This window comes from Echiichthys vipera (genome assembly GCF_963691815.1).
Source record: "Echiichthys vipera genome assembly, chromosome: 15".
In the NCBI taxonomy this organism is placed as follows: Eukaryota; Metazoa; Chordata; class Actinopteri; order Perciformes; family Trachinidae; genus Echiichthys; species Echiichthys vipera.
The window spans coordinates 3,100,498-3,126,885 of record NC_139840.1 but is presented as its reverse complement, the minus strand read 5'-3'; the positions used below and the strand labels follow the sequence as shown (position 1 = coordinate 3,126,885).

The 26,388-nt window shown below is 45.4% G+C and overlaps 1 protein-coding gene across 1 annotated transcript in view; it reads left to right on the top strand.

Annotated features, from left to right (window-relative positions):
• Positions 1-26,388, top strand: part of LOC310957833 (cadherin-18-like) — a gene marked incomplete at both ends in the record, with an annotated part of 80,917 nt that overhangs the window by 36,877 nt on the left and 17,652 nt on the right. Inside the window, 5 exons of the mRNA XM_083928567.1 lie at positions 11,234-11,401; positions 12,986-13,173; positions 15,087-15,340; positions 17,216-17,352; positions 25,146-25,270. Coding sequence (XP_083784693.1) covers positions 11,234-11,401; positions 12,986-13,173; positions 15,087-15,340; positions 17,216-17,352; positions 25,146-25,270 — 872 coding nt within the window. The remainder of the gene's footprint in view (positions 1-11,233; positions 11,402-12,985; positions 13,174-15,086; positions 15,341-17,215; positions 17,353-25,145; positions 25,271-26,388) is intronic.

Genomic DNA, 26,388 nt, shown 5'->3' with positions numbered 1-26,388 from the left:
GGCGGTGAAAGGTTCACGTTGGTGTGATGCGGAGGTGGAGTGTTTACTGCAGATTTGGTCGATGAAAAGATTCAAAAACAGTCGACAAGACGCACAAAAACTCAGAGGTCTATGGAAAGATCTGGAAACAAAGAGACGCATCGCGATGACGTCATCAATGCGTCTGACGTGTTACGGCGTGATGACGTATAGGCAGCAAGAAGCATTTGCGCGAGGCCCAGGTAGTGTGAGTACAAACGGGCCTGGGGCGCGGGGGGAGATGGAGGGGGGACAAGGACAGTGTGAGTGCGCCCTTAGATAAGAACAGAATCTACAGTTTCAGTGCTGACGTGTGTAAAATAAACGGTTAATGCATTTTCTTCAGTTATACAGTTGTACAATGTTTTAGTTTTTACATTACAATCATATTTGCAGCAATTATATATATTTTTATTATTATTATCATTATTTCACGAAGCAATATGGTCTCTTAAAATAAAAACACACTCTCCAAAGTAGGTCTATTTTGGGGCTTTTCAGCCTTTATTGGAGAGTGGAGCAGAGTGACAGGGACAAATGGAGAGAGAGAGAGAACAACATGCAGCAAAGGGCTGGATTCAAACCCACAAGGCCAGACACAAGGACAGACATTCTGCTAAATAGGATCATCAGCACGAGCTTTGAAACCACAGTGGGATTCATCAGTATAAGATCAAGTCTACGGTTTAAGAGCATGTCATGAGTCTGGGGTTTTTTTAATCAGGATTCATCAGAAGAACAAATGAACAAATCAAAGTCAAAGTCCTTGTATGTAAATGGACTTCTGACTACTCAAGGTGCTTTCACAGTGTTTGTCACATTCACACTGATGACAGTGGACATCTACATATCATCTAATCCAACCATTCACACCACATTTACACACCCATGCGCAGCACGGGGAGCAATTCGGGGTTCAGTGTCTTGCCCAAGGACACTTCGACATGTGGACCAAGGAAGGTGGGGAGCAAACCGCCAATCTCTCGAATGGAGGACGACCCACTCCGCCACTAAGCCCCACTCTGCCACTAAGCCACAGTCGCTTAGTGTGCACGTAAATGGTCAATAAAGATGAAAAACCACAACAACGATTGGGTGTTTATTATGGTATTAAATCATTTGCGCTGGATCATTTCCCTGGAGGGAGGTTAAATGATATAAAGCAGCTGCCCTCCCTTCTCTTGCCACAAACATACCTGCTCTCCTCTACCTTGTTCTCTAATACCCCATTCCTCTTCTCTATCTCTCCCCGCTCTTCCCTCACCCTCATCCCATTATTTTCTTTGCTCTCCCGTCTCATTGTCAGCATATGATTGCTTTTCACCTGGAGGGATTTAGTGATTTGCTCTCTTTTGAAGCCGTGGTGCTATTTAGGGAATCAAAAGGTGCGATTCACAGAGAGAGGATCCGTTAGGACTCCAGAGCAAAGTCAGACACAGTTAATGTCTAGGTGGTCTACAGAGACTCCCCTAGGGTCAGTGAGAGCTCATGCACACGAGCATTCAGAAAGCAAGATAACGTCACACACACACACGTACACTAGTGAAGTACTGGTGTGCGTGTGTGTGTGTAGTTTTTAGTAGTAGCCTAGTTCTTCAACTTGAACGCTGTTGCATGTGGACTTGTTAAGATGTTTGAGACAGAGAGGAGCGCCTGACCCCTTTACGACAACCCTTCATCACCCCCCCCCGTTACCTTGCCATGTAGGCCTCATTCCCATCCTCTTACTGTTATTGTGTCACAGCTAGTAGAATAGTTGTGACACAGGCGGTTGAACTGCAACTTTCAGCACAATTTCTCTGCATTTTAAAAAGTTGAATTCTTGAATTTCTTAGCATTTGTTGTATGTTGAAAAAAAAATGTATATATATATTTAATAAATATGCCATTGGCCTAACATTGACTTCACCTCAGTTGTTTGTGTGTGTGTGTGTGTGTAGGGCGGGGGGGGGGGCTTCATCTGCATTACTTTCACAGTAAATTACCGGCCAATTGTAGCACGACTTCCACAGTTTACATTGTAAATTCACAGTAAATGAATGTCAACCTGTACATTACTTTCACAGTACACACTGTAAAAGTACAGGGCCTTGTTGTAATGATGCACTGCACAGTAATTGCTTTAAAGCTGTAAAGTTACTGTGTACAGTTGTGCTTTTACAACAATGCATTGTTGTAATATCACAGATGTGAAGTTACAGTAATTTGCTGTGAGTATATTTCACAGTGTATTGCTGTAATCCTTACTGTGAAAGTAATGCAAAACGTATCCAATTATTTATTGTAAATTCACAGTGAAAACAATTACCCTGTAGTTATCATGATGGAAATATGACTTAAAGTAGAGGAGGACCAGTATAAACTTTTTGGAGACATGTTTGAACTGATGTAGTTCAGGTTGTGTCTAAGCCGCACACTACACAGAAACTAGAAGATGTTATCTTTCACACGATGCCTCGCATTGATATTGGCTTTACACAACCATTCTGGCACTTGAACTCCTTCACTTGGGGAAAGGACTCATGACCGAAAGAACGAGGTCGTGGGTACAAGCGGCCGAAAATGTGTTTCCTCAGGAGGGGGTCTGGAGTCTCCCTTAGAGAGAGGGGGAGAAGTTCAGCATCCGTGAGGAACTCGGAGTAGAGCCGCTGCTCCTTTGCGTTGAAAGGAGCCAGTTGAGGTGGTTCAGGATCATCTGGTAAGGATGCCCCCTGGGCGCCTCCCTAGGGAGGTGTTCCAGGCACGTCCAGCTGGGAGGAGGCCTCGGGGAAGACCCAGGACCAGGTGGAGAGATTAGATCTCCACACTGGCCTGGGAACGCCTCAGGATCCCCCAGTTAGAGCTGGTTAATGTGGCCCGGGAAAGGGAAGTTTGGGGTCCCCTGCTAAAGCTGCTGCCCCCGTGACCCGACCCCGGATAAGAGGCTGAAGATGAGACAACCATTCTGTTATATTTTATGTCAAATAGGCAAAAACTCCCAATGGAAATATATTGTTTATGATCCATCTGTCATGGAGCAGAGTTTCCCTTAGTGACCACAAGAACATTAGAAGGTAAATGTGCAGACAGAGATCATCTGTGGTGCTTTGAGTGATTACAGATGGGATGCTTCTCTCTTGCAGTAACATTTCATGGACGGACAAGTTAATTTTTACTCTAAAATCTTGCCCATGCCAGCTTTAAAACCCAGTGTAAGACTCTCACCTGCTCTTCATCTTCGTCAGTATGATAAGCATGACAGTTCTCCTTTATACTATACACACACACACACACACACACACACAGACAGGAAATTAATTCTCAGCCTTGGCCAGTCTCTGCCAGTGTGTCTCCGAGGTAAGCTGCTGAATGCTAAATGCTTGTTTAACATATTGCGGAGCATCTCTCTCGACAGACGGATGAACTCAGTGGTGCAGGCTGGTGGGAGCACAACATGTTTGCTGGAGTTTACTTGTAGTTGGAGAAGAAGGGAGTTGACGAAGGAAGGGGATTAAAAAGAGAGAGGAAGAAGTGAGGGGCAGGAAGCTGTGATAGGAGAAGGAGAACACAGGGTAAAGGAGAGGAGGATGATTTTTGCAATATTTTAGGGACTGTATGCTAATAATTAAGGGGGGGGGGGCGAATGTCCAGTTCTAAACAGAGATGGGAAATATGTGAGATTCAATTCAATTTTATTTACAGTGTCAAATCATAGCAAAAGTTATCTCAGGACACTTTACAGAGTAGGTAAAAACCACACTCTATAGCTCTATGACAAATACAATTGTGTATCATCAGCATAGCAATGAAAATGTATGGAGTGCTTCCTTATAATATTTCCTAAGGGTCGATATATAAGGTGAATAAAATCGGTCCAAGGACAGAACCCTGTGGGACTCCATGACTGACTTTAGTGTGCATGGAGGTTTTGTCATTTACATGTACAAACTGAGATCTATCTGACAAATAAGACTTAAATCAGCTTAATGCGGTTCCTTTAATGCCAATTATCCTGTCTCTGTAGCAGGATACGATGGTCAATAGTGTCGAAGGCCGCATTAAGATTTAGTAGAACAAGCACAGAGACAAGTCCTTTGTCTGAAGCTATTATAACGTCGTTAGTAAGTTCTACCAGTGCTGTCTCAGTGCTAGATCAAAGGCCCGGCCCGCAGATAGTGGTGGGAAATACAGTCGAGTCAGGGTCGGGCAGAGAAGCTAAATGCTAACCCAATCCTAGTAAACAGCGGCCATGCTGAATGTTAACTTATATCAATGTTCAATGAGTCATCATATTTATTAAATATCACGGTGGCATGTGTCCTCACATTACAACACCTAACTTCACTGTTGTCCTGCTCTAGGTGTCTATGGAGAGAGAGAGAGAGAGAGAGACAGAGAGAGAGAGAGAGAGAGAGAGAGAGAGAGAGAACGTTCAATCGCTAATAATTAGACTCTTTTTATTGATATTAATTAACCATCAGTGGACTGTGATGAGGAAAACAAAGTGCACAGAAGTGATTGCTGTCCTCTTATGGTATTTGGCAAAACGCACCTTAATGACACACGGCACAAAACCATCTTTATTTAATCCAATTTAAGAAAATAAACAGATTTAAGTGGATGAAAATGAGTTAAAGAGGCTCTGCCCTGCCTTAGGCATGAAGAAAATTAGCTTTTTTAATAAGGGGGATACATAAAGACACAATCCCAGCAGCTGCATGTGCTCAGTGTTTCTTTCTTTGCATAACACAAAAAGACACCCCATGTTGTCATAAGCTGCACCAAACATTCATTCTCTCTTGCTCTTATCTGTGCCATGCTGATATTACACAGTCGTTTCCTCTCTGTGCGGCTCTCCGGTGGCCTTGGAGAGGAGGCCCAGCTCTGTGCCTTCATGCTTGTATGAGCACATGAATTATCAGGAGGGGAGAGGGATGGCTAACCTTGGACTTTCTGAAGTGGAGAGAATCTCAGGATGAAAGCCAAACATTCAGAGTGACAAAATGGCTGTGTGTGTGTGTGTGTGTGTGTGTGTGTGTGTGTGTATGTGTGTGTCTAACGCCATGTAAAATGTCCTGTTAATAGAACGTAAGGGTTCTCATAACTTATACTTCAGGAGCTAATATTGAACTTTTTACACCTTTTTATTAGTGCCATGAAAAGGTATTTGCCTCCTTACAGGTTTCTTCTGTTCTTGCGTTTTTGTCACACTGACATGTTGATATCACACAACCTGAGTAAATAAAAAAGGCTGTTTTTAAGGGCGCACTCACACTGTCCTTCCGCACTGCGCCCAGGGCTTTAGGGTACTTGTCCCCCCTCCCTCTCCCCCCGCGCCCCAGGCCCGTTTGTACTCACACTGCCTGGGCCTCGGAGAATGCTTCTTGCTGTCCATACGTCATCACGCCGTAACACGTCACACGCATTGATTGACGTCATCGCGATGCGTCGCTTTGTTTACAAATCTTTCCGTAGACCTCGGAGTTTTTGTGCGTCTTGTCGACTGTTTTTGAATCTTTTCATCGACCAAATCTGCAGTAAACACTCCACCTCCGCATCACACCAACGTGAACCTTTCGCCGCCATTGTTGTTGTTGTTAAATGTCCGCGCATGGTCCCTCCTTCTTTTATGTCCGAACAGGCGCACATAAAGGACGCCAGAACCGCCGTAGGCCTCGTACACGTGCGCACGCTCGTGCTCGTACATGTGCAAACATGCTCTACAACAGCCCACCTCTCTCAGGCGGCCCGTGGACAGCCCGCTGTCCGCAGTTATGCACGGAGTGGTTGCACTCACACTGGTCAAACGCACTAGACTTTAGCTGAAAAAACGGTTTTGGCCCGGTGTGGAAGGACAGTGTGTGTGCGCCCTTAATGATGATTCCATTTATTAAGGGGGAAAAAGCTATCCAAACCAACCTGGCCCTATGTGAAAAAGGAATTGTCCCCTAAACCTAATAATTGGTTTTGCCACATCTGCAATCAGGCGTTTGTGATAACTCTCACGTCGCTGTGGAGGAATTTTGGTCCACACTTGTGGCAGAATCGTTTTAATTGAGCCACATCGGAGGGTGTTCAACATGAACGGTTTGTTTAAGGTCATGTCACAGCATCCAAGTCCAGACTCTGTGTGAACAAAAAAGGCTGGAAACGCAACAAACTCAAACATGCAATGGACAACAAAGACACACAAAGTACTGAGATAGTGTTTGTATTTCCACTTGACAGCAGGGGGACGCGCTCACTACCTCTGATGGTGAGATAATGAGTCAGCACAGAGCACTGGAGACTCAGGGTGTATGAAGACTCCCCACACCTGGGCTTAATCAACGCCAATCAGTGCCACACACACACACACACACACACCTGACTGCAGTGAGTTGATTCATTCACTTCTGAAAAAGAAAACAAGAGAAATAACATAGTAATCCTGTATGAAGCTGGGGTATCAGAGGAAACTACGGAGGATCTTCAACAAACACTGAATCCCTGTGTATTTTAAACCCAGTAACACTCAGACAGAGACTAGTGCATCCCAAGGACACACCACACACCCACTAAGTAATCTGGTTCATGATGTCTAATGCAACAGTGAATGCAAAGATCTTTACATTAGAGAAACAAAACAACCACTGCATAAACGCACGGCCCAACACAGGAGAGCTACCTCCTCAGGCCTGGACTCTGCTGTCCACCTACATCTCATCTTTATTCAAAAAAATGTTTTATTGACGTTTGCAGATAAGAACACAGAAACAGGTACAACACATGTACAGTATGTCTGCTTTAAAGTGAAAAAAAAACCACTCTATTCACTCTGCGTCAGTGCTTCTCTGAACAGTGCTGCTCATATGACATCAGTAGCATGCTCCGCGGCAACAACAAGCCAGATTGCCCGCCATTAAACAGAAAAGCCACAACAGAACAAAGGATATGTCTGATGGTGGGGAACATTGACTTATACTGTATGTCTATGGCGGAAATTTTCAGCCCGCATTTGAGGTCGAGCTAATTAAACACCTCGGCTTCTGCAAGAAAGGTATAAGCTAGATAAATCACTCCTTGTGTGTAGGGTTTGTAAAAAGTCAGATTAAATACAGACCTGGGTTATACAGTGTAGATATAAGCCATTATTAAGTAGCCATGTGGACCACTGAGAGAAAAGTCCACCATGCAGTCCCCTTACAATATGATTTCGACCAGACACTGATCCTGATCCTCACCTTCATGTCCAATATCCAGGTTTTATGCAATTTCGGGAAGAACCAAATAACGTCCCTGAATGGTATCGAACCCATAGGAAATGATACTTATCGTATTGTTTTAATCAGAATCAGAAATACTTTAATAATTATTATTATTATTTTCGTTGCAAGCTCCAGCTAAAACCGTATCGTTACACCCATAGTTTCTGCTGAAGAGTTTGATAGCTAAAAAAAAAACTTTACCTGATCAACAACATCATGACTTTTAGCTATTTTCCTGTACCTTCAATTTAAAGGCTTAGCACCACGTGACAAACAGACAAAGGCGCTATACATAGTGGAGCATTTAGCAACTAAAGAGCCAAGAGACAGATTTTTCTCAGGAGTTTGTGGAGACCAATCCAGAGCTTAGGAGAGTGAATATTAGACTTGCTTTCAACAGGTAAACACAAACAAAACCCTTTATTTCTGCTCCATAACAACTTTTGGAGTCATTCTGCCCCAACTGGCCAAAAATGTGAGATGTTTCCATGTAACATCAACAACAATTACAGAGAATGAACGCCATAGAACTCTCTTTTATTTTCTAGTTGAAGTTAGTCATAACTTGCTTACTCCAGGTCGGGAATGAGTCCTTACCCCAAGTGAAGGAGTTCAAGTACCTCAGGATCTTGTTCACGAGTGAGGGGACGATGGAGCGTGAGTTTGGCCGGAGAATCGGAGCAGCGGGGGCGGAGCTGCAGTCGCTCTACCGCACCGTTGTGACCAAAAGAGAGCTGAGCCGGAAGGCCCAGTTAGAGCTGGTTAATGTGGCCCGGGAAAGGGAAGTTTGGGGTCCCCTGCTAAAGCTGCTGCCCCCGCGATCCGACCCCGGATAAGAGGCTGAAGAACCCATTACAAATCCATGTACATGTGACTGTACTATAATCAGGACTATATGTGACAGTATTCAACAATTTATTTCTAGTTTGGTGGTGAGCAGAAACCACCGCAATGGTCCGGTCCCCTGAGTGGCATATGGGCCTGAGAGCTCAGGTGCATCATGTTCAGTACAGTATGGAGGATCAAACTGCTCAGTCTAGTGTGATTGACCATCCCTGTTTCTTTCTAACCTCTCATCACTGCTACAGTCAGATTATGTTGGGAGACTGCAGCATCTTTGCTTTTTACTACATTATTTATTACTTTAATTTGATATTTATGTCTAACTTTTAGTTACATGCAAATAGCCAAAGCAAACCTAATCATACAATATAATGTAGAGAACAACTTCTGCACATTAAATCACACTTTTTCACCACCACCCGCAAACAATGGTGATCTACCGTGACTACCTGCTGCTTCACCTGGGCAATGCAGGAGACAGACGAAGCGAGTCGCGGGTCGGAGTCGTGGTCAGGCTGAGAAAATATGAGAACCTGCCTCCTCTCCTCCGTATTCTCCTGGCGAATGCCCAGTCACTGGACAACAAGCTGGATGAACTCCAGAGCAGGATGGCGTTTCAATGGGACATTTTTAACTGTGGCCGACCCTTCGGCTCCAGACTGCTGCATTGTTCCACACAGACTCTCCATTCATAGCCAGAACAGGACAATAACATCCCACACACACACACAACACACACACAAACACAATCCTATGCTGGATGCTTTATTCTTTCTATGTGTTTTTGTAGTCAATGCTTGGGCTAAAATAAGACCACGTTGGCTATGTAATCGCTGACAACTTGCACCATGACTTGCAAAATGACTCCGGCTCTCAGCATTGACTCCTTCTCCCATTTATCTAGTAGTGTGTTCTGTAAGCCTAGCTCCAAGGAGGTGGTGCTAACATGGCTAATTCAGTAAAACTCAGCCAGACAGACGTATCTCCCTCCCCCCAGCGTCACATACATGCTCTTGTTTGGTAAGAGGAAATGAGGCGGCTTCAAAGTCTGACAATATGGCGACTCGAAGAGGCGAGTACCATTGGATCAAGTTGAGAGATCGGACCTCGACGGAGAGATACTTCCATTTTTTATACAGTCTATGGCAGAAACAGGAAAACCCTTGAGCCCTTGCAGAAAAGTTGAACCATTGTGAGTACGCTTAGCTTTAAACCCTTTGCTTTTTGATGTCTGTCGGTCTCTCTGAGCTGAAGCGGAGAAAAAAGATTCCTCTTATCGGCCTTCTCTTACGCACTCGCCTGTGTCTGTGTGTGAGGGATTACAGCTAAAACTGAGACGAGGCCATGCCAAAGAAAGCGGAATTTATTATGTCAAGCCTGTAACCTTCCACGATACACAGTCAAAAATAATTCCTTGGTACAATCCTTGTATTATTTGTGCTAAAGCGTGAAGCGAGGGGAGGAATGTGAACAGCTCATGGTGGTTTTACTCTGCTGGTGCGGCCGGTTCTGTGTCATGCTGTCAAAAAAGACTGAAGGTGGGATTTAACTGAGACTTCTCAATACGTCCCTCCCAATTACATTCAGTACCAGCACAAAATGATTGGTTTTGGCCTTTAAAAAAAACCTTACCTGCGTGAAAACTAATTCTAGGAGTCTGAAATCGTGTGTGTCCCTGACAGCTAGTGTCTGCCTCCATCTCCGTCCCTGTAACACAGAGGCAGGATCCCTCCGGTGCCTCTCGCCTGTTCCCCATTCTTTCCACTCATTGTCAAACTCTCTACTTCCTTTTGTTGTCTCTCTCTCTCTCTCAGTCTATATGTGTGTCTCCTCCGGTCGCTCTCTGTGATACAGGGGCATAATATGTGCTGCCTGTACTGTCTGCCTGCACCGGGTTCTGTGCTCATTCTAAAGGGGCTGATAAAGCCAGATGGCGCTCTGCTTTGTTCGCCTCTGAAGCGACTAATGCAGTGGAGCAGAGCCTTCAAGCTAAACACTGTCTGTATCTCCTGAGTGTGTGAGTGTGTGTGTGTGTGTGTGTGTGTGTGTGTGTGTGTGTGTGTGTGTGTGTGTGTGTGTGTGTGTGTGTGTGTGTGTGTGTGTGTGTGTGTGTGTGTGTGTGTGTGTGGTGGGGATTCTTTCCTCGATAGAACCCTTATGAGTTCAGACCCTTTTAGGGCGCACTCACACTGTCCTTCCGCACCGCACCCCGGGCTTTAGGGTACTTGTCCCCCCTCCCTCTCCCCCCGCGCCCCAGGCCCGTTTGTACTCACACTACCTGGGCCTCACGCAAATACTTCTTGCCTGTCCATACGTTGTCACGCCGTAACACGTCACACGCATTGATGACGTCATGGCGATGCGTGGCTATGTTTCCAAATCTTTCCATAGACCTCTGAGTTTTTGTGCGTCTTGTCGACTGTTTTTGAATCTTTTCATCGACCAAATCTGCAGTAAACACTCCACCTCCGCATCACACCAACGTGAACCTTTCACCGCCATTGTTGTTGTTGTTAAATGTCCGCGCATGGTCCCTCCTTCTTTTTTCTATGTCCCAACAGGCGCACATGAAATGACGTGAGAGCCGCCGTAGGCCTCGTGCACGTACACCTTCGCATGCTCATGCTCGTACATGTGCAAACGCGCTCTACAAAAGCCCACCTCTCTCAGACGGGCCGTGGACGGCTGCAGCTAGGTGCGGAGCGGTTGTTCTCACACTGGTCAAACGCACTAGGCTCTACCCAAAAAACCTGTTTTGGCCCGGTGCGGAAGGACAGTTTGAGTGCGCCCTAAGTGTGAACATTTTGCAAAGTGAGGTCATTTTGACCAGTCTTCACTACTTCAGGCCACGACACACACTAATGTGACAAAAAGAAAAAAAGTGTGACATACACATACATATATATATATATATATATAGGAAAATATGTGTTTTCATAATGCTAACTCTTTGTGTAATTATCACCAAAGGTTTGTTTAAGCATCATTCTAAATGAGTTAAAACGGTGCATTCAATGGCACACGACCATAACCAGAAGAAGCATACTGTAGTTGTGGACCAAAGATTGTAAGCAACCTTACAAAAATAGCTCCATGAAGTTTTCTCAAATACTGATGTGGTTGTTCTCTCTTCATCTATACCTCAGGTATCATCCGTACAGCGATGTCCAACATGGACCGTGAGACCAGGGACCGCTATGCTGTGGTGATCCAGGCCAAAGACATGGCGGGCTCGGTAGGAGGACTGTCTGGATCCACCACTGTCAACATCACCCTCACTGACGTCAATGACAGCCCTCCAAAGTTTTCACAGAGTAAGTGATCCTTTCTGACAGCAGCGGGTCAACAAGTGTTGCCTCTTCATCATGCTTCAGCCCTTTCTCCACCTGCTTTAATCTCGGAAAATTCCCCTTTTATTTGATAAAAATATCGAGACTATACATAGATTACACATCAAGCCCCTGCCAAGTGATCTGATTTAAAGTTATTTGTTGTGAGTGGCTAATTTACGTGACAGGATTATCCAAACACAACATACGCACATGGCTGAGGCGTTTAATTTATTTGAACAGCTGGCAAAAACATTTGAGCTATTACTCTACCTTTATAACCCTTTAATGGTTTCTGTGTCCTGGAGGAAACAAACAGTTGACAGCCTGTGGGAGGAGGGCCTTTAGATGGGAGCGATTTGTAACTGGATACACACTAAAGGGGCACTCACACTGTCCTTCCGCACCGGGCCAAAACCGTTTTTTTGGCTAAAGCCTAGTGCGTTTGACCAGTGTGAGTGCAACCGCTCCGCGCATAACTGCGGCCAGCCGTCTGAGAGAGGTGAGCTTTTGTAGAGCGCGTTTGCACATGTACGAGCACGAGCACGAACGTGCGCATGTGTAAGGGCACGAGCATGAGGCCTACGCCGTTTCTGACGTAATTTATGTGCGCCTGTTCAGACATCGGTTCACGTTGGTGTGTTCGGGGATGGAGTGTTTGCTGCAGACTTGGTCGATGAAAAGATTCAAAAACAGTCGACAAGACGCACAAAAACTCAGAGGTCTACGGAAAGATCTGTAAACAAAGCGACGCATCGCGATGACGTCATCAATGCGTGTGACGTGTTACGGCGTGATGACGTATAGGCAGCAAGAAGCATTCTTCTCCCAGGTAGTGTGAGTACAAACGGGCCTGGAGGGGGGGACAAGTACCCTAAAGCACGGGGCACGGTGCAGAAGGACAGTGTGAGTGCGCCCTAAAGGGGGATGAGGTACAGGGCTGAGGTAATGTGACTTTACCCCGACATTAAAAAATATGCTTTTGTTTCGAAATGAAAAATGGCTGCACGAAAAATAGACTTGTGGTAAGTGTTATTTTATTCTATTGTTTGTGCTTTGTAGGGATATTTTTAATGAAAAGTTGTTGTGTACACATGTTTTAAAGGGAAATTTGTCTGAAAGTCTGTAGCGTTGTGACCCTCAAAGATCATCATCACGCGGGGTCCCACCCACCCTGTGACAGTTCTGAGGACAGAATCTGCAGTGAACAACGCTCTAAAGCCTCCAGAGGAAATGTCGTCGATGCAGTTTTGAGTGTGCAGCAGGGACTCTGCTCGTTTCAAAGCTGCTCACGTTCAGTCTGGGAAGTTTAAAGCCCTTGTGTGCAAACTCCAACTGAGATTAGAACAAACCTTAGTGACCTAGATGTGAGGTGTAGTGTTGTTGCACCCTGCTAAGGAACCAGATTGTCCAGTGAGCTTCACCTGCTTATTCATTTGTTCACTTGTTCAGAGCAAGAGTCTGAAAGGAAGCAGTGAGAGAAGCTCTGCATGTACAAAAGCACTAAATATTCTTACAAGGTTAAATGATAAAATAATAAAAACCAGCAATGCTGTGTTGCTGTTGCAGAGAGCTACCAGCTGTATGTACCGGAGCTGGCTCCAGTAGGGGAGGCAGTGGGTCGGATCAGAGCCAACGATGAAGATGAAGGGCAGAACGCTGAGATGACCTACAGCATCACTAATGCCGACGCGGCTGCCATCTTCACCATCACCACTGATGCTGACCACAGGGAGGGAATCATATCCCTCAAGCAGGTATGAATCAGAGATCACAGCACACAGGCCAGCACTGATGCTTATGTAAGGGCGTAATGTTGACAAGTGAGAGCTGCAGTTTGCGGTGCGCCTCCCTAGGGAGGTGTTCCAGGCACGTCCAGCTGGGAGGAGGCCTCGGGGAAGACCCAGGACCAGGTGGAGAGATTAGATCTCCACGCTGGCCTGGGAACACCTCGGGATCCCCCAGTTGGAGCTGGTTAATGTGGCCCGGGAAAGGGAAGTTTGGGGTCCCCTGCTAAAGCTGCTGCCCCCGCGACCCGACCCCGGATAAGAGGCTGAAGATGAGATGAACTATGTAGCTCCTCATGTTAGAGGCACCAGATTTATCAGGTGCAAGGTGCCACAAAGTTATATTGTGCTTTCACACTTTGAAGAGTTTCCTCCCTCTTTTAGAGCAAACTGTAATGAACTTGACATGAAGGGGAATTGGATCAAACTCTGCATGCATGGCCGGTGCTCCAAGCTTTAGCCAAGCTGAAATTCTTTGAGACAGTGGAGTGTGTCTGATTTGGCTGCAGCCTTTGAACTGTGACAACAGGGAAGCCTGTGCTCAGCAGGAGTGAGCTGCTGTGTTTTTCAGAACCACAGGTTAAAAGTCTTTTTGATTTTCTTCGTGCGTCTTCTTCAGCTGCTCAGAAACTTTAAAACAGCTCACTGCACAAAGGGAGACCATCATTGTTTTGATTTCTTTTCCCCCACAGTACGACGTTTGCTTTTGTCAGCGTATTATTTGATTCTGGGTAATCTTTTTGCGAAGAACACTTTACTGTGGATTTCCACTAACAGCTGGCGGTTCCCATAGCCAAAGCACTATGAGAAGCTCCTACAGAATACACATTTACTGAAGTCAGTTTTGGGGAAGTTGCATAGACTTAACATTAATTTCCTGCAGACTTACCCTAACTAGAACAAATAATACACTGACTTACATTAATTTCCCTCAGACTTTCCCTAAAAGCTCATTTATGCTTAACAGTATATATATATATATAGATATGCACGGAGCCTTCTGTCTGTACTCTGCATTCATTCTGTCAATATTTCTGTTTCCTGAAAGCAGAGCAGTTCACTTGTTCTACCTCACATCTGCTCCTTTACAGAAAGATAAATATCTTCCCTGTCTGAATCTGTGTCTTCCTCCAGAGAGACTGCTTCTAGTGATTGTAAACGTTTCCATGTGTGTTGTAATATCACTTCAGAAAATATTGTGGGTCATGTAAGCAGCAAAATCAAATACTGTAGCTTGACAGCTTCATTTTTGGTGGTAGTAGTGTGAGCCGACCCAGAGGAGGACCACTGCCCCTACTAAAGCAGAGGTAATGTCCAGCGCCTCCACAGAACAGCCACGGTCTCTTAGCCCCGGGCCACACACTGCTTATGCAGGAAGTGTAACCCTTACCTGTGCTAAGGGGCTCTAAAACATACAGTATAGGCCATAAAATCACTGCGATGGTAAGGGAACTCCACCCCGCTCCAAGTGGGAGGGACGGAGAGAAACACACACACACACCCTCACCGCTCAAAGTAGGGAGAGAGAAACAAACACATGCGTCCAAACGTCCAGCCAGGTGGTCACTAAATAAAACTCCTACAACAATGCACAGACCCACGGAACAACGTTGGCATCCTGTGACCAGTGTTCTTAACAGCTACCGTATAAATACATAGAGACACAATGGCAACAGTTTTATAGACGAGGCACTCAGCATTCATGTTTACAGTTGGGCCCACAAACTGGCTGAGCTTTAGTTCACAGCGAAACACACACAGAGCATGCATTTGGCAAGGTTAACAACTCAAAGATGACAATTTTCTATTCGATATTGTCATGATTGAAGCGATCACCTTTGAATGTGTCCTTTGTTGAGTTGTGCTTTCTGTCTCCTCCCCAGCCTCTGAACTATGAGAAGAGAAAAGTTCACACGCTCAACATTGAAGGCTCTAACACTCATCCAGACTCCCGCTTCTCCCACCTGGGTCCATTTAAGGACTCCACATCGCTGCGAGTCATTGTGGGTGATGTGGATGAGCCTCCTGTCTTCTCCATGGACTATTACATTATGGACATGTATGAAAACTCACCTGCTGGCACCCAGGTTGGCACTGTAACTGCCTCGGACCCTGATAGCACCAACAGCGCTGTCAGGTAAAGCAAAATCAAGTCAATGATGTGATGTGTGTGTCTTTGCATGTGTGTGTCTGGTAGTGTTCGGGGTTCAGGTGAACCTGCATAAAAAGAGTCTTTGCAGCTGTGTCAGAGCTGTGTCACAGTGAGTGTTTACATGGACATGAATAACCCATTCATGAGCCGTATCCAGGTTCTGATCATATTCAGTGTATGGTGTTTACATGAGCACAGGAAAATGTGGCGCTACGACACCTGCTTTGACTCCTGGATGGAGATGGCTCCCATGAATGTAGCTCGCTCTGAGTTAGGCCTGGTGATGCTGGACGGTTTCGTGTATGCAGTGGGAGGGTGGGAGGGACGCTCTCGTCTGGACTCGGTCGAGTGCTGCAACCCACACACAAACTCCTGGCAGTTCACAGAGTCTGTCAAGATGGCTGTCACGAGTCCCGCTGTGGTGGCTCTGGATGGACTGCTCTACGTCACTGGCGGTGCAGTCCTAGAGGATGGTGACGGCACAGACCTCGCTCAGGTGTACAACCCAAAAACCTCTGTATGGACAGAGGTTTCCCCTATGCAGATCGCCCGGTCTGGTTCAGCTGCTTGCACACTCAAAGGAAAGATTTATGTTAAATATCTTACATGATAAATATCACCACACAAGCAAGACGTGGCAGAGGCAGTGTGTTGGTTTACGGTTATCGGCCACAACCATTGTTAGTTGTTTGTTTGGCAGGACCGTTCACTTCACTGGACTCAAAGATGAATTGTTTTTGGGCGGACGGTGGAACAGTGGTTAGAGCAGTGGTCCCATGTAAGGAGGCTGAAGGCCCTCGAGGCAGCGGCCGTGGGTTCGACTCCAACATGGGGCCCTTTGCTGCATGTCTCCGCTCGGCCCAGTAGCTACAGGAGAGTGTTTACTGCGCGTTTGCACGTGTACGAGCACAAGGCCTACGACGGTTCTGACTTAATTTATGTGCGCCTGTTGGGACCTGTTCAAAAACAGTCGACAAGACGCACAAAAACTCAGAGGTCTATGGAAAGATTTGTAAACAAAGCGACGCATCGAGATGACGTCATCAATGCGTGTGACGTGATGACGTATAGGCAGCAAGAAGCATTCGCCGAGGCCCAGGTAGTGTGAGTATAAACGGGCTGGCCAGCGGGGGTAGAGGGAGGGGGGACAAGTACCCTAAAGCCCGGGGCGCGGTGCGGAAGGACAGTGTGAGTGTGCCCTTAAGAATCAGATTGTAATATCAGTTGGAAGTAGAGCTGGGCAGTATGGCCAGAACCATACTCATTCAGAATAGTCAAGCAAAGCACAGACATCCACTTTAACAACCAGTTTCAGCACAGACAGAGTAGAAAAGTCAACACACTAGCTGAAGCCCTTTTGATTCCGACGTTACATCGGTCAATCTGCACTGCTGGAGCAGATCAGTGCCAAGGGCCAAAGAGGCTAACAAGGACTTTCTATCCTCAGCCCAGCAGCTGGCTGCACAATCCCTGTCAGAGCTCTGTCAGAAGGATGGGGGGACTGAACACTGTGACTGCAGGGCCTTCAGTGGTTGAAGCCTGTGAAAAACAGGATTGTTATACTACTTTAAAAACAGATACTCTATATAGCAGTGCTATGACTATTTACTGTACTTTTTACCCATGGATAGCCAGTGGGAATGTTTTCTATGATTTATAGTTCATAGTTTTTGCAGATATGGCTTCATAACCATCAGTGTACAGTTTATGTTTTGTAGACTTCTGTGCTCTCAGTAAATGCACAAGCATCATTACCTGGCAGGGTCTATTGTACTATATTTAAATAGTATAATAAACATATAAAAATATGTTTCAATGTCTGTCCATCCTCTTTAATGTCCATGTCATCCCATATCACAGGTACTTCATAGAGAACGAAGAGGAGAGACCTTTGTATTTCATCATTGGGGTGAACAGCGGCATCATCAGGACTACTCAGGTTCTGGACCGGGAGGAGACTGCGTGGCATAACATCAGTGTGATGGCTGCAGAGGTTGGTAAGTTCACAGCAACAGCAGACCACACCAAACTGTCGCTATCTCAAGATTGGTATCATATGAAACTAGACGATCGAAGGAATCCATTGGTACCATGTCATGTTAGCTTGTCAGAAAGGAGGCTAAGGGTGCACTCACACTGTCCTTCCACACCGCGCCCCGGGCTTTAGGGTACTTGCCCCTAATGTTATGAAGCCAGTTGTGTCATCACTCAGCCAATAGCTCAGTGAGATCAGCACCTTCTTTAGAAGTTAAAGGCTGTGAGTTGCAGGATGAACATCTTATACCTAAGCAGTCATTGTACTGTGGAGCCCTGCCCTCCAACAACACATCTGACTGAAATGATCAGCTCACTAGTTTGTGTCCTGGGTTAACATGCTATTGTGTACTCTAGCATTATGCTGTAGGGATTGGAGACACATAATATTAGAGATATTTTAATTTGAGAACATTAAATTAATCACCAGTTCTGACAGTTGTTCTAAAGACCATGTATTTGTTCTTTGTCTTCTTTTCCTGCTCTGCACAATTCTCCATAGTTTCAATTGGCTTAGCCTTTATGTGTAGTTTGACCTTTGGGGCTTCTGTAGACCAATAGTTTTACTTGTTTAACTTTACTATTTTGTACTAAGTGTTTTGCTGTTTTCTTCACCCTCAGTTAGCTGGAAAGTGCTCCAGATGCAGAATTTCTCAATAAGGGAGACAAAGTAGATGTGCTTCCACTCCGGTCTGGAGTGGGACTTTTAAAAAAACATTTTTTTAAGGACTCCTGCAACATTATTGTTGAATATTAATGGCAAGTCAGTAGCAGCAGAACTATGACCTAAGTACCAAAGTTTCTGCTTCTGTGGATGCCAGATCTGACGGAGAATGATCCAGGCGACATTGAACAGTGGATCCACATTTTAATATTGAAAAAGGTGGTTTCATCATTGTTTTGATGACCTTGATTGACCACAGGTACTGCTTCAGATTCACTGATGTGGGTGTTCATTGTTCCAGCAGTGATGGAGGCATATTTGAACAAAGTGCCTTAGGCAAAGCCATTAGAGATGGCACAGCACCACTTCCTGGCTGCTCACAGCCGGCCACCCATGTCAACGTGGGGGAGGAAGCCTCTCCCCTCCCACGTAACGTAATCCACCTCTGCCCTGGAAAGGACCTAAATGAGGCTAAGAGGGAAAAATCTACAGGCTATCGGGGGTCAGGAGGGGGCTGGAGAACTCATTTGGGATCCTTGCCCCCAAGTGGGAAATATCCCATTAAGGGCCAGGTTGCAGCCTCAGAATAAAGTGATAAAGGCCACTTGTGTCTTACACAATTACATTAGTAACATCTCCACCCAACAACTCAACACCAGGCAGCAGAGAGGGTGGCACTTCTGAGAGCAAGTGGAGCAGTTGAGGATCTACCACTGTGTGGGAGTCATCCATCAAGGGATGCTTTTCTTATGGGGGAGGCCTATAAGGACTGTTTCATGTGAACTTATGGAGCAGTCACATGGCAGCAGAATGCCTTTTGAGTGGATCAGTAGAGTGAAGTCACTGGATAGTTCATATAATATTCATAATATACGTAGAGAAATATAGACTTTTGCCGTTGTGCAAAATGATTAACAACATAGATTGTAACTGGCTACTTATTATCTTTGCCTTGTTCTAATGATGTTCTTGGCTCATCATTTGGTCTTTTAAGGGTGCACTCACACTGTCCCCCCTCCCTCGTGCCCCAGGCCCGTTTGTACTCACACTACCTGGGCCTCGCGCAAATGCTTCTTGCTGTCCATACGTCATCACGCCGTAACACGTCACACACATTGATTGACGTCATTGCGATGCAACGTAGTTCGGATTGCGGAAGGACAGTGTGTGCGCCCTTAAAGACATTAAAAACAATGTAAAAAAACCTATATTCTTTATCTACTTTATTATTTCATACAGCCAGTGGAACTCTATGAGTGAACACTGTACTCCATGTTACTGTCCCGGGTCCATGCCTGTGTTCCCACATTTTAGATTTATCAAGCTGTGTGACGGTCCAAAGCTTTTTGTTGACGTTTTAAAACCTTTCTGTTAACTATAGAGTTTAGCCTGCTGTCTCATCTCATCTCATCTCGTCTTCAGCCTCTTATCCGGGGTCGGGTCGCGGGGGCAGCAGCTTTAGCAGGGGACCCCAAACTTCCCTTTCCCGGGCCACATTAACCAGCTCTAACTGGGGGATCCTGAGGCGTTCCCAGGCCAGTGTGGAGATCTAATCTCTCCACCTGGTCCTGGTTCTTCCCCGAGGCCTCCTCCCAGCTGGACGTGCCTGGAACACCTCCCTAGGGAGGCACCCAGGGTTCATCCTTACCAGATGATCCTGAACCACCTCAACTGGCTCCTTTCAACGCAAAGGAGCAGCGGCTCTACTCAGAGTTCCTCACGGATGCTGAACTTCTCCCCCTCTCTCTAAGGGAGACTCCAGCCCCACTCCTGAGGAAACCCATTTCGGCCGCTTGTACCCGCGACCTGGTTCTTTGGGTCCTGACCCAGTTTTCATGACCATAGGTGAGGGTAGGAACCAGGACTGAGCGGTAGATCCAGAGCTTTGCCTTCCTCTGCTCTCTTTTCGTCACAACGGTGCGGTAGAGAGACTGCAGCACCGCCCCCGCTGCTGTTCTGCAGAAAAATACAGGTTTTTACATGGCTTTGAACTATTTGGTAATTGGCTCAGCAGGTGCACATTAATTGCTTCGGACCAAATAACATAAAAGATGAAGGCTATTTTTAGAAGGCATCTTAATTCTTTGAATTTTTACGGAATACCCTTTAAGACACATTTAGTGATCCGACCTGTGATCAGGACCTCTGTGTAGATGAGATTGTGCTGAATGCATCTGTGGAATAGTCCTCTCCTTTCATTTCTCCCCGGTCAATGCTTATCTTGCCAATTACCCTTTCTCTTACCCTTTACTGCACAATAGTGTTAGTAATGGACTGAGCGGGGCATTCATAAATGCCAGGCAGCTCAGTCACCCTGCTGCTGATTCTCTGGGGATTCAATCCAAACCTCCTGTGCAGGGAGGACACCTACCATATAATTTAAGAAGCAAACAAGTTACTCCAGCCTGTCTCTCCTCATGTGAACCATTGATTCAGCTGATCCCAGCTGACATTGGGCGTGAGGCGGGGTCCACCCTGGACAGGACGCACATAGACACATAGAGATGAACAGAGACAGACAACCATTCACACCTACGGGCAATTTAGAGTCATCGATGAACCTAACACCTGCACGTCTTTGGACTGTGGGAGGAAACCGGAGAACCCGGAGAAAACCCACGCACACACGGGTGAGGCGACAGTGCTAACCACTACACCACCGTGTAGCCCTCATGTGAACCAGTGTGACATTAACTTCAATACTCACATTTGTCTTTTTGCAATCTCATATAGCGCACATACATCTTGCTGATGTATGTATATACATCTGACAAGCATCGGCCTATAGCATTATTTCTTCCACTATATGTACTCTACTGTAAAGTTTCAGGCAGGGGGTGGTGCAGTGGTGCAGTGGTTAGAGTATTCACCCCATGTAAAGAGGCTAGAGGTCCCCAAGACGGCGACCACGGGTTCAACTCCAACCTGCTGCCCTTTGCTGCATACACCCCCCATTTCCTGTCTTTCCTTTATAATAAAGGCTTTTAAAAACTAAAAGAAGTTTCAGACGGATCTATTTTAGGTCTGCCCCCCGCAGCTTTTAAGTGCTGCCACTGTGCAGCGCTGAAAGGCCAGGACTATTAGTTTTCAGGTGAGCTGTCGCTTGAAGTAATTTGACAATAAATACCATGTTTTTTTGTCATTCTGTGACACAAGTTGGAGATTGTTGGAACGGTGGAAAGACTCCAATTTAAATGAAGTGTGTTTTTACGACGATCCACAAGAAAAAAATACTGGTTTTCTAAATGGAGTCTGGAGCCGTGAGCTGTTAACGACTTGCTATTTACATTAAAAGTGTTTAAAAGGTGTTTCTCTGAGGCTCTATGGTGGACGCACGAGCACAGCTGCCACTAACATTAGCTTGATTTTGGTCATAGTCCATAGTTTAGGATCTCTCCCAAACAAACGCCAGCAAAGGGTCTGGAGATGTCAGTTGGGGCTGATGGAAAACTGTGGTACAACCATAGACTGTTTAAAAGATAGACGGAGCTCCCAGGTCGGAAAAACTAAGCCAACACGGAAGTGCCGGCAGGGGGCGACCATAGAGTGTATAAAAATGGACGTATCATCTATGTCTATCTACTTGATCCAATCGTACTCGCCTATGGGAGTCGCCATCTTGTCAGACTTTGAGTTTGATGGCAACATATCCAGCAAAATATTGAATTTATTGATTAATTTGAGTCGTGCCTCTTTGTTGTACTCACACACACAATCAGAAAGCCTTTTGGGTGGTCGAGCATATTGTTTCTCCTCTTCTCATTATGTCCCCATCAAATCTGATCTATACATTTTCATTTCAGTAATAGGTAGGGATATTACACCTATGAAAGATGCGACCTGAATCCATAAATGTCTTATACTGTATGTAGAGCAGCGGGGCAGTGCAGCTTTGATGGGGTCTGCATTTCAGTGAGACAAACATTGACGTGAGTACAATCGGGCTCATTAACGCCACAAAAGTCTCAGCTTTCCAGACATGCCCAATTTATTCTCAGCTTTCCAGACATACCCAATTAATGCAACTTCAAGGCTGTTCGTGGTTCCCAGTGTGCAGAAATATTCAAATGCTGCCAAGTAAATGGTAAATGGACTTCTATAGCGCCTTTTTGACTACTCAAGGCGCTTTCACAGTGTTTGTCACATTTCACACAGACATTCACACTGATGGCAGTGGACATCTACAGACCATCTAATCTTATCTAAACATTCACAGCACATTTACACACCCATGCTCAGCACGGGGAGCAATTTGAGGTTCAGTGTCTTGCCCAAGGACACTTCGACATGTAGACTGGGGGAGGTGGGGATTGAACCGCCAATCTCTGAATGGAGGACGACCCACTCTACCACTGAGCGACAGTCGCCCAAGTCCACCCTCTGTTAGACACTTGAAAATGGGCAGGTGGTTCCCTTTCAGCATGACAACGACCCAAAACACACCTCCATAAAAACAACACAGTGGCTAAAGGACAGGAAGGTGAAGGTCCTAGAGTGGCCGGGTCGGGGTCGCGGGGGGCTGGAGCCGATCCCAGCTGACATCGGGCGTGAGGCGGGGTCCACCCTGGACAGGACGCCAGTCTATCACAGGGCACATAGAGACGAACAGAGACAGACGACCATTCACACCTACGGGTGATTTAGAGTCATCAATGAACCGAACACCTGCACGTCTTTGGACTGTGGGAGGAAACCGGAGAACCCGGAGAAAACCCACGCAGACACGGGGACAACATGCAAACTCCACACAGAAAGGCCGGGATGCGAACCTGGAACCTCTCCCTCTTTGGGCGCTTTGCCTGGAGGGAAATAGGTTCCTCTGATAGTGATGGCGGCTTCCGAGTATTCACCGATCCTGTAAAAGTTTATGTATTATCATTTCAGGCTGTAAAAAAGAAAAAATGTCACTATCTCAAAAGGGTATTGTGACTTTCTATAGGCACTGTATAACACACCCACATTAGAGCAGATACACCAAGCCCAGTGGTGTATGCCAGCACAAACCGTAGAACACACTCTATAGTTAGAATAATGATAGGAAGATTTACCGTATGTGTTCATTCCTCCGTCTACACCTGCATACCCCCTTCTCTGCTCCCTCATTATTAAAGCCCAGCGTTCTATATCTGCTTTGCTGTGGCTTATAGCAGTAAGGTCAGGAGCAAAGGTCATCTTCATTATGTCTGTAGGTGGGACTGGATGAAAAACTTAAGCCCTCTAGTGAATTCAGCAGAGAGAAAAGAGTTTTTTTTCCCGGATATGGTATCTGACCTTCACCCCTGCCTATTACCCTGAGGTTTGATCAGAAAATGCATCTCTTGCAGTGTCTCCCCAAATACACTCTAAGCCTTCTCTAACAGGATGAGCTGAGAGGAGCCCAGCAGAGCAAAGCACACAGAGAGATTTAGATGATGAGCTATGACAGGGATAAGGACAGGAGGGTATGGAACAAGATGTCAGCAGTTTGAAGTTAAAACAAAGTTTACTATCCAAGAACTAGGGAAGGGCATACTCATTCATTCATCTTCAACCGCTTGTCCCTATTGGGGTCGCGGGGGGGCTGGAGCCGATCCCAGCTGACCAGTACTCTATTTGGACGTCAGTATTCATTCAATAGGTTGAGTAATTGCATCTCCGTTTTTTTGCTTTTTAACAATCAATATCTAATCAGCTACTTTGACAATTGGCTATTACAGGCAGCAAGCAATGCGTCCGGTTACTGTATAACAAAACAACATTCAACACACTAATTAAAGGTTATTTTTAGTTAGATAACAGTGCTGGGCTGCCCAATGACTGAATGACATAACACATAACATTAACTACAGTAGATGGGAAGTTGATTCATCAATGGTAATTTAGCTAGTTGGCACATTCCATTGTTCCTTCGCATCTCCCCACCGCTGGAAGACTTCACGTTGAAGACAGCTTGACGGCAAGTCTGTAAAGTAAAACCTTTAAGTAATGTTAGACGAACATGACCTACCACCTTAAAACATGTAAGTAAACGTCTGCTGCAAACCACAACATTTACATGTTTTCCTGGGATAAATCATCAATGGGCTCCTTCAATTTGGATGCATTTGGTAATTGACTTGAATGGAGCAGCTGGTACAGGGGCCAGTAGGTAAGTCTTTCAAAACACTCTTTAAATAAACTCTGGGTTCACTAACTGTGTTGTTGGTGTTTTGTTTTATGTGTAAGGACTCTGATCATGCTACTGCAGAGGTTTGCTGTTATTTGGAGCAACTATACTGCCCATACTCACCATACTGCCCCGAGCTAATCCGTGTTAGCAGCGACAGACTGTTAGCGACTCTCCAGAAAAAACAACGTTAATAGTTCATACACGAAAAAAATTGTCTTGATGGTATTTGATGCGCAATTCGCCTAAAAAGACCCTGGGATGATTTTACACCAGGATTTCACTTGAATGTGGTGTTTTGGAGGGATTGTTGTCAAATGTGTGTTACGAATGGTCAAATTATTCTTCCATCATGGAAGTGAATTATATAGTACATTCACAATTATTTTGAAATCATTCATTCATCTTCAACCACTGATCCCAGCTGACATCAGGCGTGAGGGGGGTCCACCCTGGACAGGACGCCAGTCTATCGCAGGACACATAGAGACGAACAGAGACAGACAACCATTCACACCTACGGGTGATTTAGAGTCATCAATGTGCTAACCACCACCGTGCAGCCCAATTATTTTGAATGATTAGTTATTTTTTATTACAGAGTTATGACTAGAAGAACTTGACCATACTGAGCTGCATCTCAAATGAATCTTCAGACGATGGACACTATCAACACTATGTTCCATGTGTCATCTGCTTTTGACCTGCTGTCTCCCACTAAACACCCCACCAAAAAAGTGTACACAACAACAAATGACTACTTCAAAATAAGTGAAAAACTGATAAAAGTCAGCACTTGTTCACTACTTTATCTATTTTTAAGGACAGTGAAAACATGAAGTAAGTGACATTACTCTGTCAGTAGGAAAAACAATGAATCTGTCTTTTCAATAAAATACAAAGATACTGCAGCAACTTCAACCTGCTTCCTCTCTGTCCTTTTTCAGATAACCCCCGTATGGTGAGTCATGTCCCAGTTACCATCCAGGTCTTGGACGTCAATGACAACATTCCAGCCATCTCTGGGGGGCACGGTGCCATCACAGTGTGTGAGGGCACCAAAAATGGACAGGTGGGTTGCTAATGCTCCAGCCTAGGAGAACAAAAGTACTGTAGCCATTTGCAATGGCCCCTGCACGTAGATGACGGTGTCTTGACCTTGAGGCCTTGACATTGGATTGAGAAAATAAATCCAAAATATACCCCATCAGAGTCTGATTCCCATCACTGTGACGCAAAAAGACACACTGGAGACCCAGTGCATCACTAAAGCCTGTAGTGAACATGTACCAAATGCACCACAGTGTCTCAAACTGATAGGACCTTATAGCGGACTATGAAGCATCATGTAACACACAGTGGAGACATTGTACACATACTGTCAACCTGGATTAAGGAAACTTGTGTGTGTTGTTTCACTTGATTTCTCACCTGAAGAGCCAATCTCTCCAATTGGCTGACTGTGTGTTCCTTTGAGAAAAATCATCTTTATGATGCCAAGACTGCGGCTTATAAAGGTCCAGATATACATGTAAGCAAAGTCTCCATCCACAGATTTTAACCAAATTAACCCACAAAGAAAATGCAGATGAATGCCTGTTTCCATCCACGACTGTACAAATAATAGGACTTGGGCACATCGAGATAAACAGCTGTTGGTGCTCTCCAGTCCAATGCAGTTAAACTCCACTGTGGTAAAAGGGGCTGCAGATGGCGTCATTAAAGGAGCTCCAGTAAAACCCACTGTCTGTATATAAAGATGGACAGCTCGACAGCTGATGTTGCAGCGCTGCCTGCCTTTCTACATTGAGTTTGCCTATGATAATGCCCATACACTGGAGATCAACAAATGATAAATATTTGATTTATTCTTAAATACTGTTATTTTTTGTTGTTCAGAATTTGATAGAATATCAGCTGTGGCTATTCCTCTGCTGCACTAGCATGTTTTTTAAATTACCAAGGCACTTCAACAAAAGTCAGTTAAATTTGGAGGAAGAAGTGTCATGGTTTGGGGGGTGTTTTCTGCAGCAGGGGTTGGGCCTCTTGTACAGCTACATGGCAGGGTGAATGCAAATGTTTATGTGAACCTCCTTCAGCAACATGCAACACCTTCACTGCAGTTATCTCCCAATCAGCTGCAATTTTCATGATGACAATGCCCCGATGTCTCACTACAAAACAGGCGGA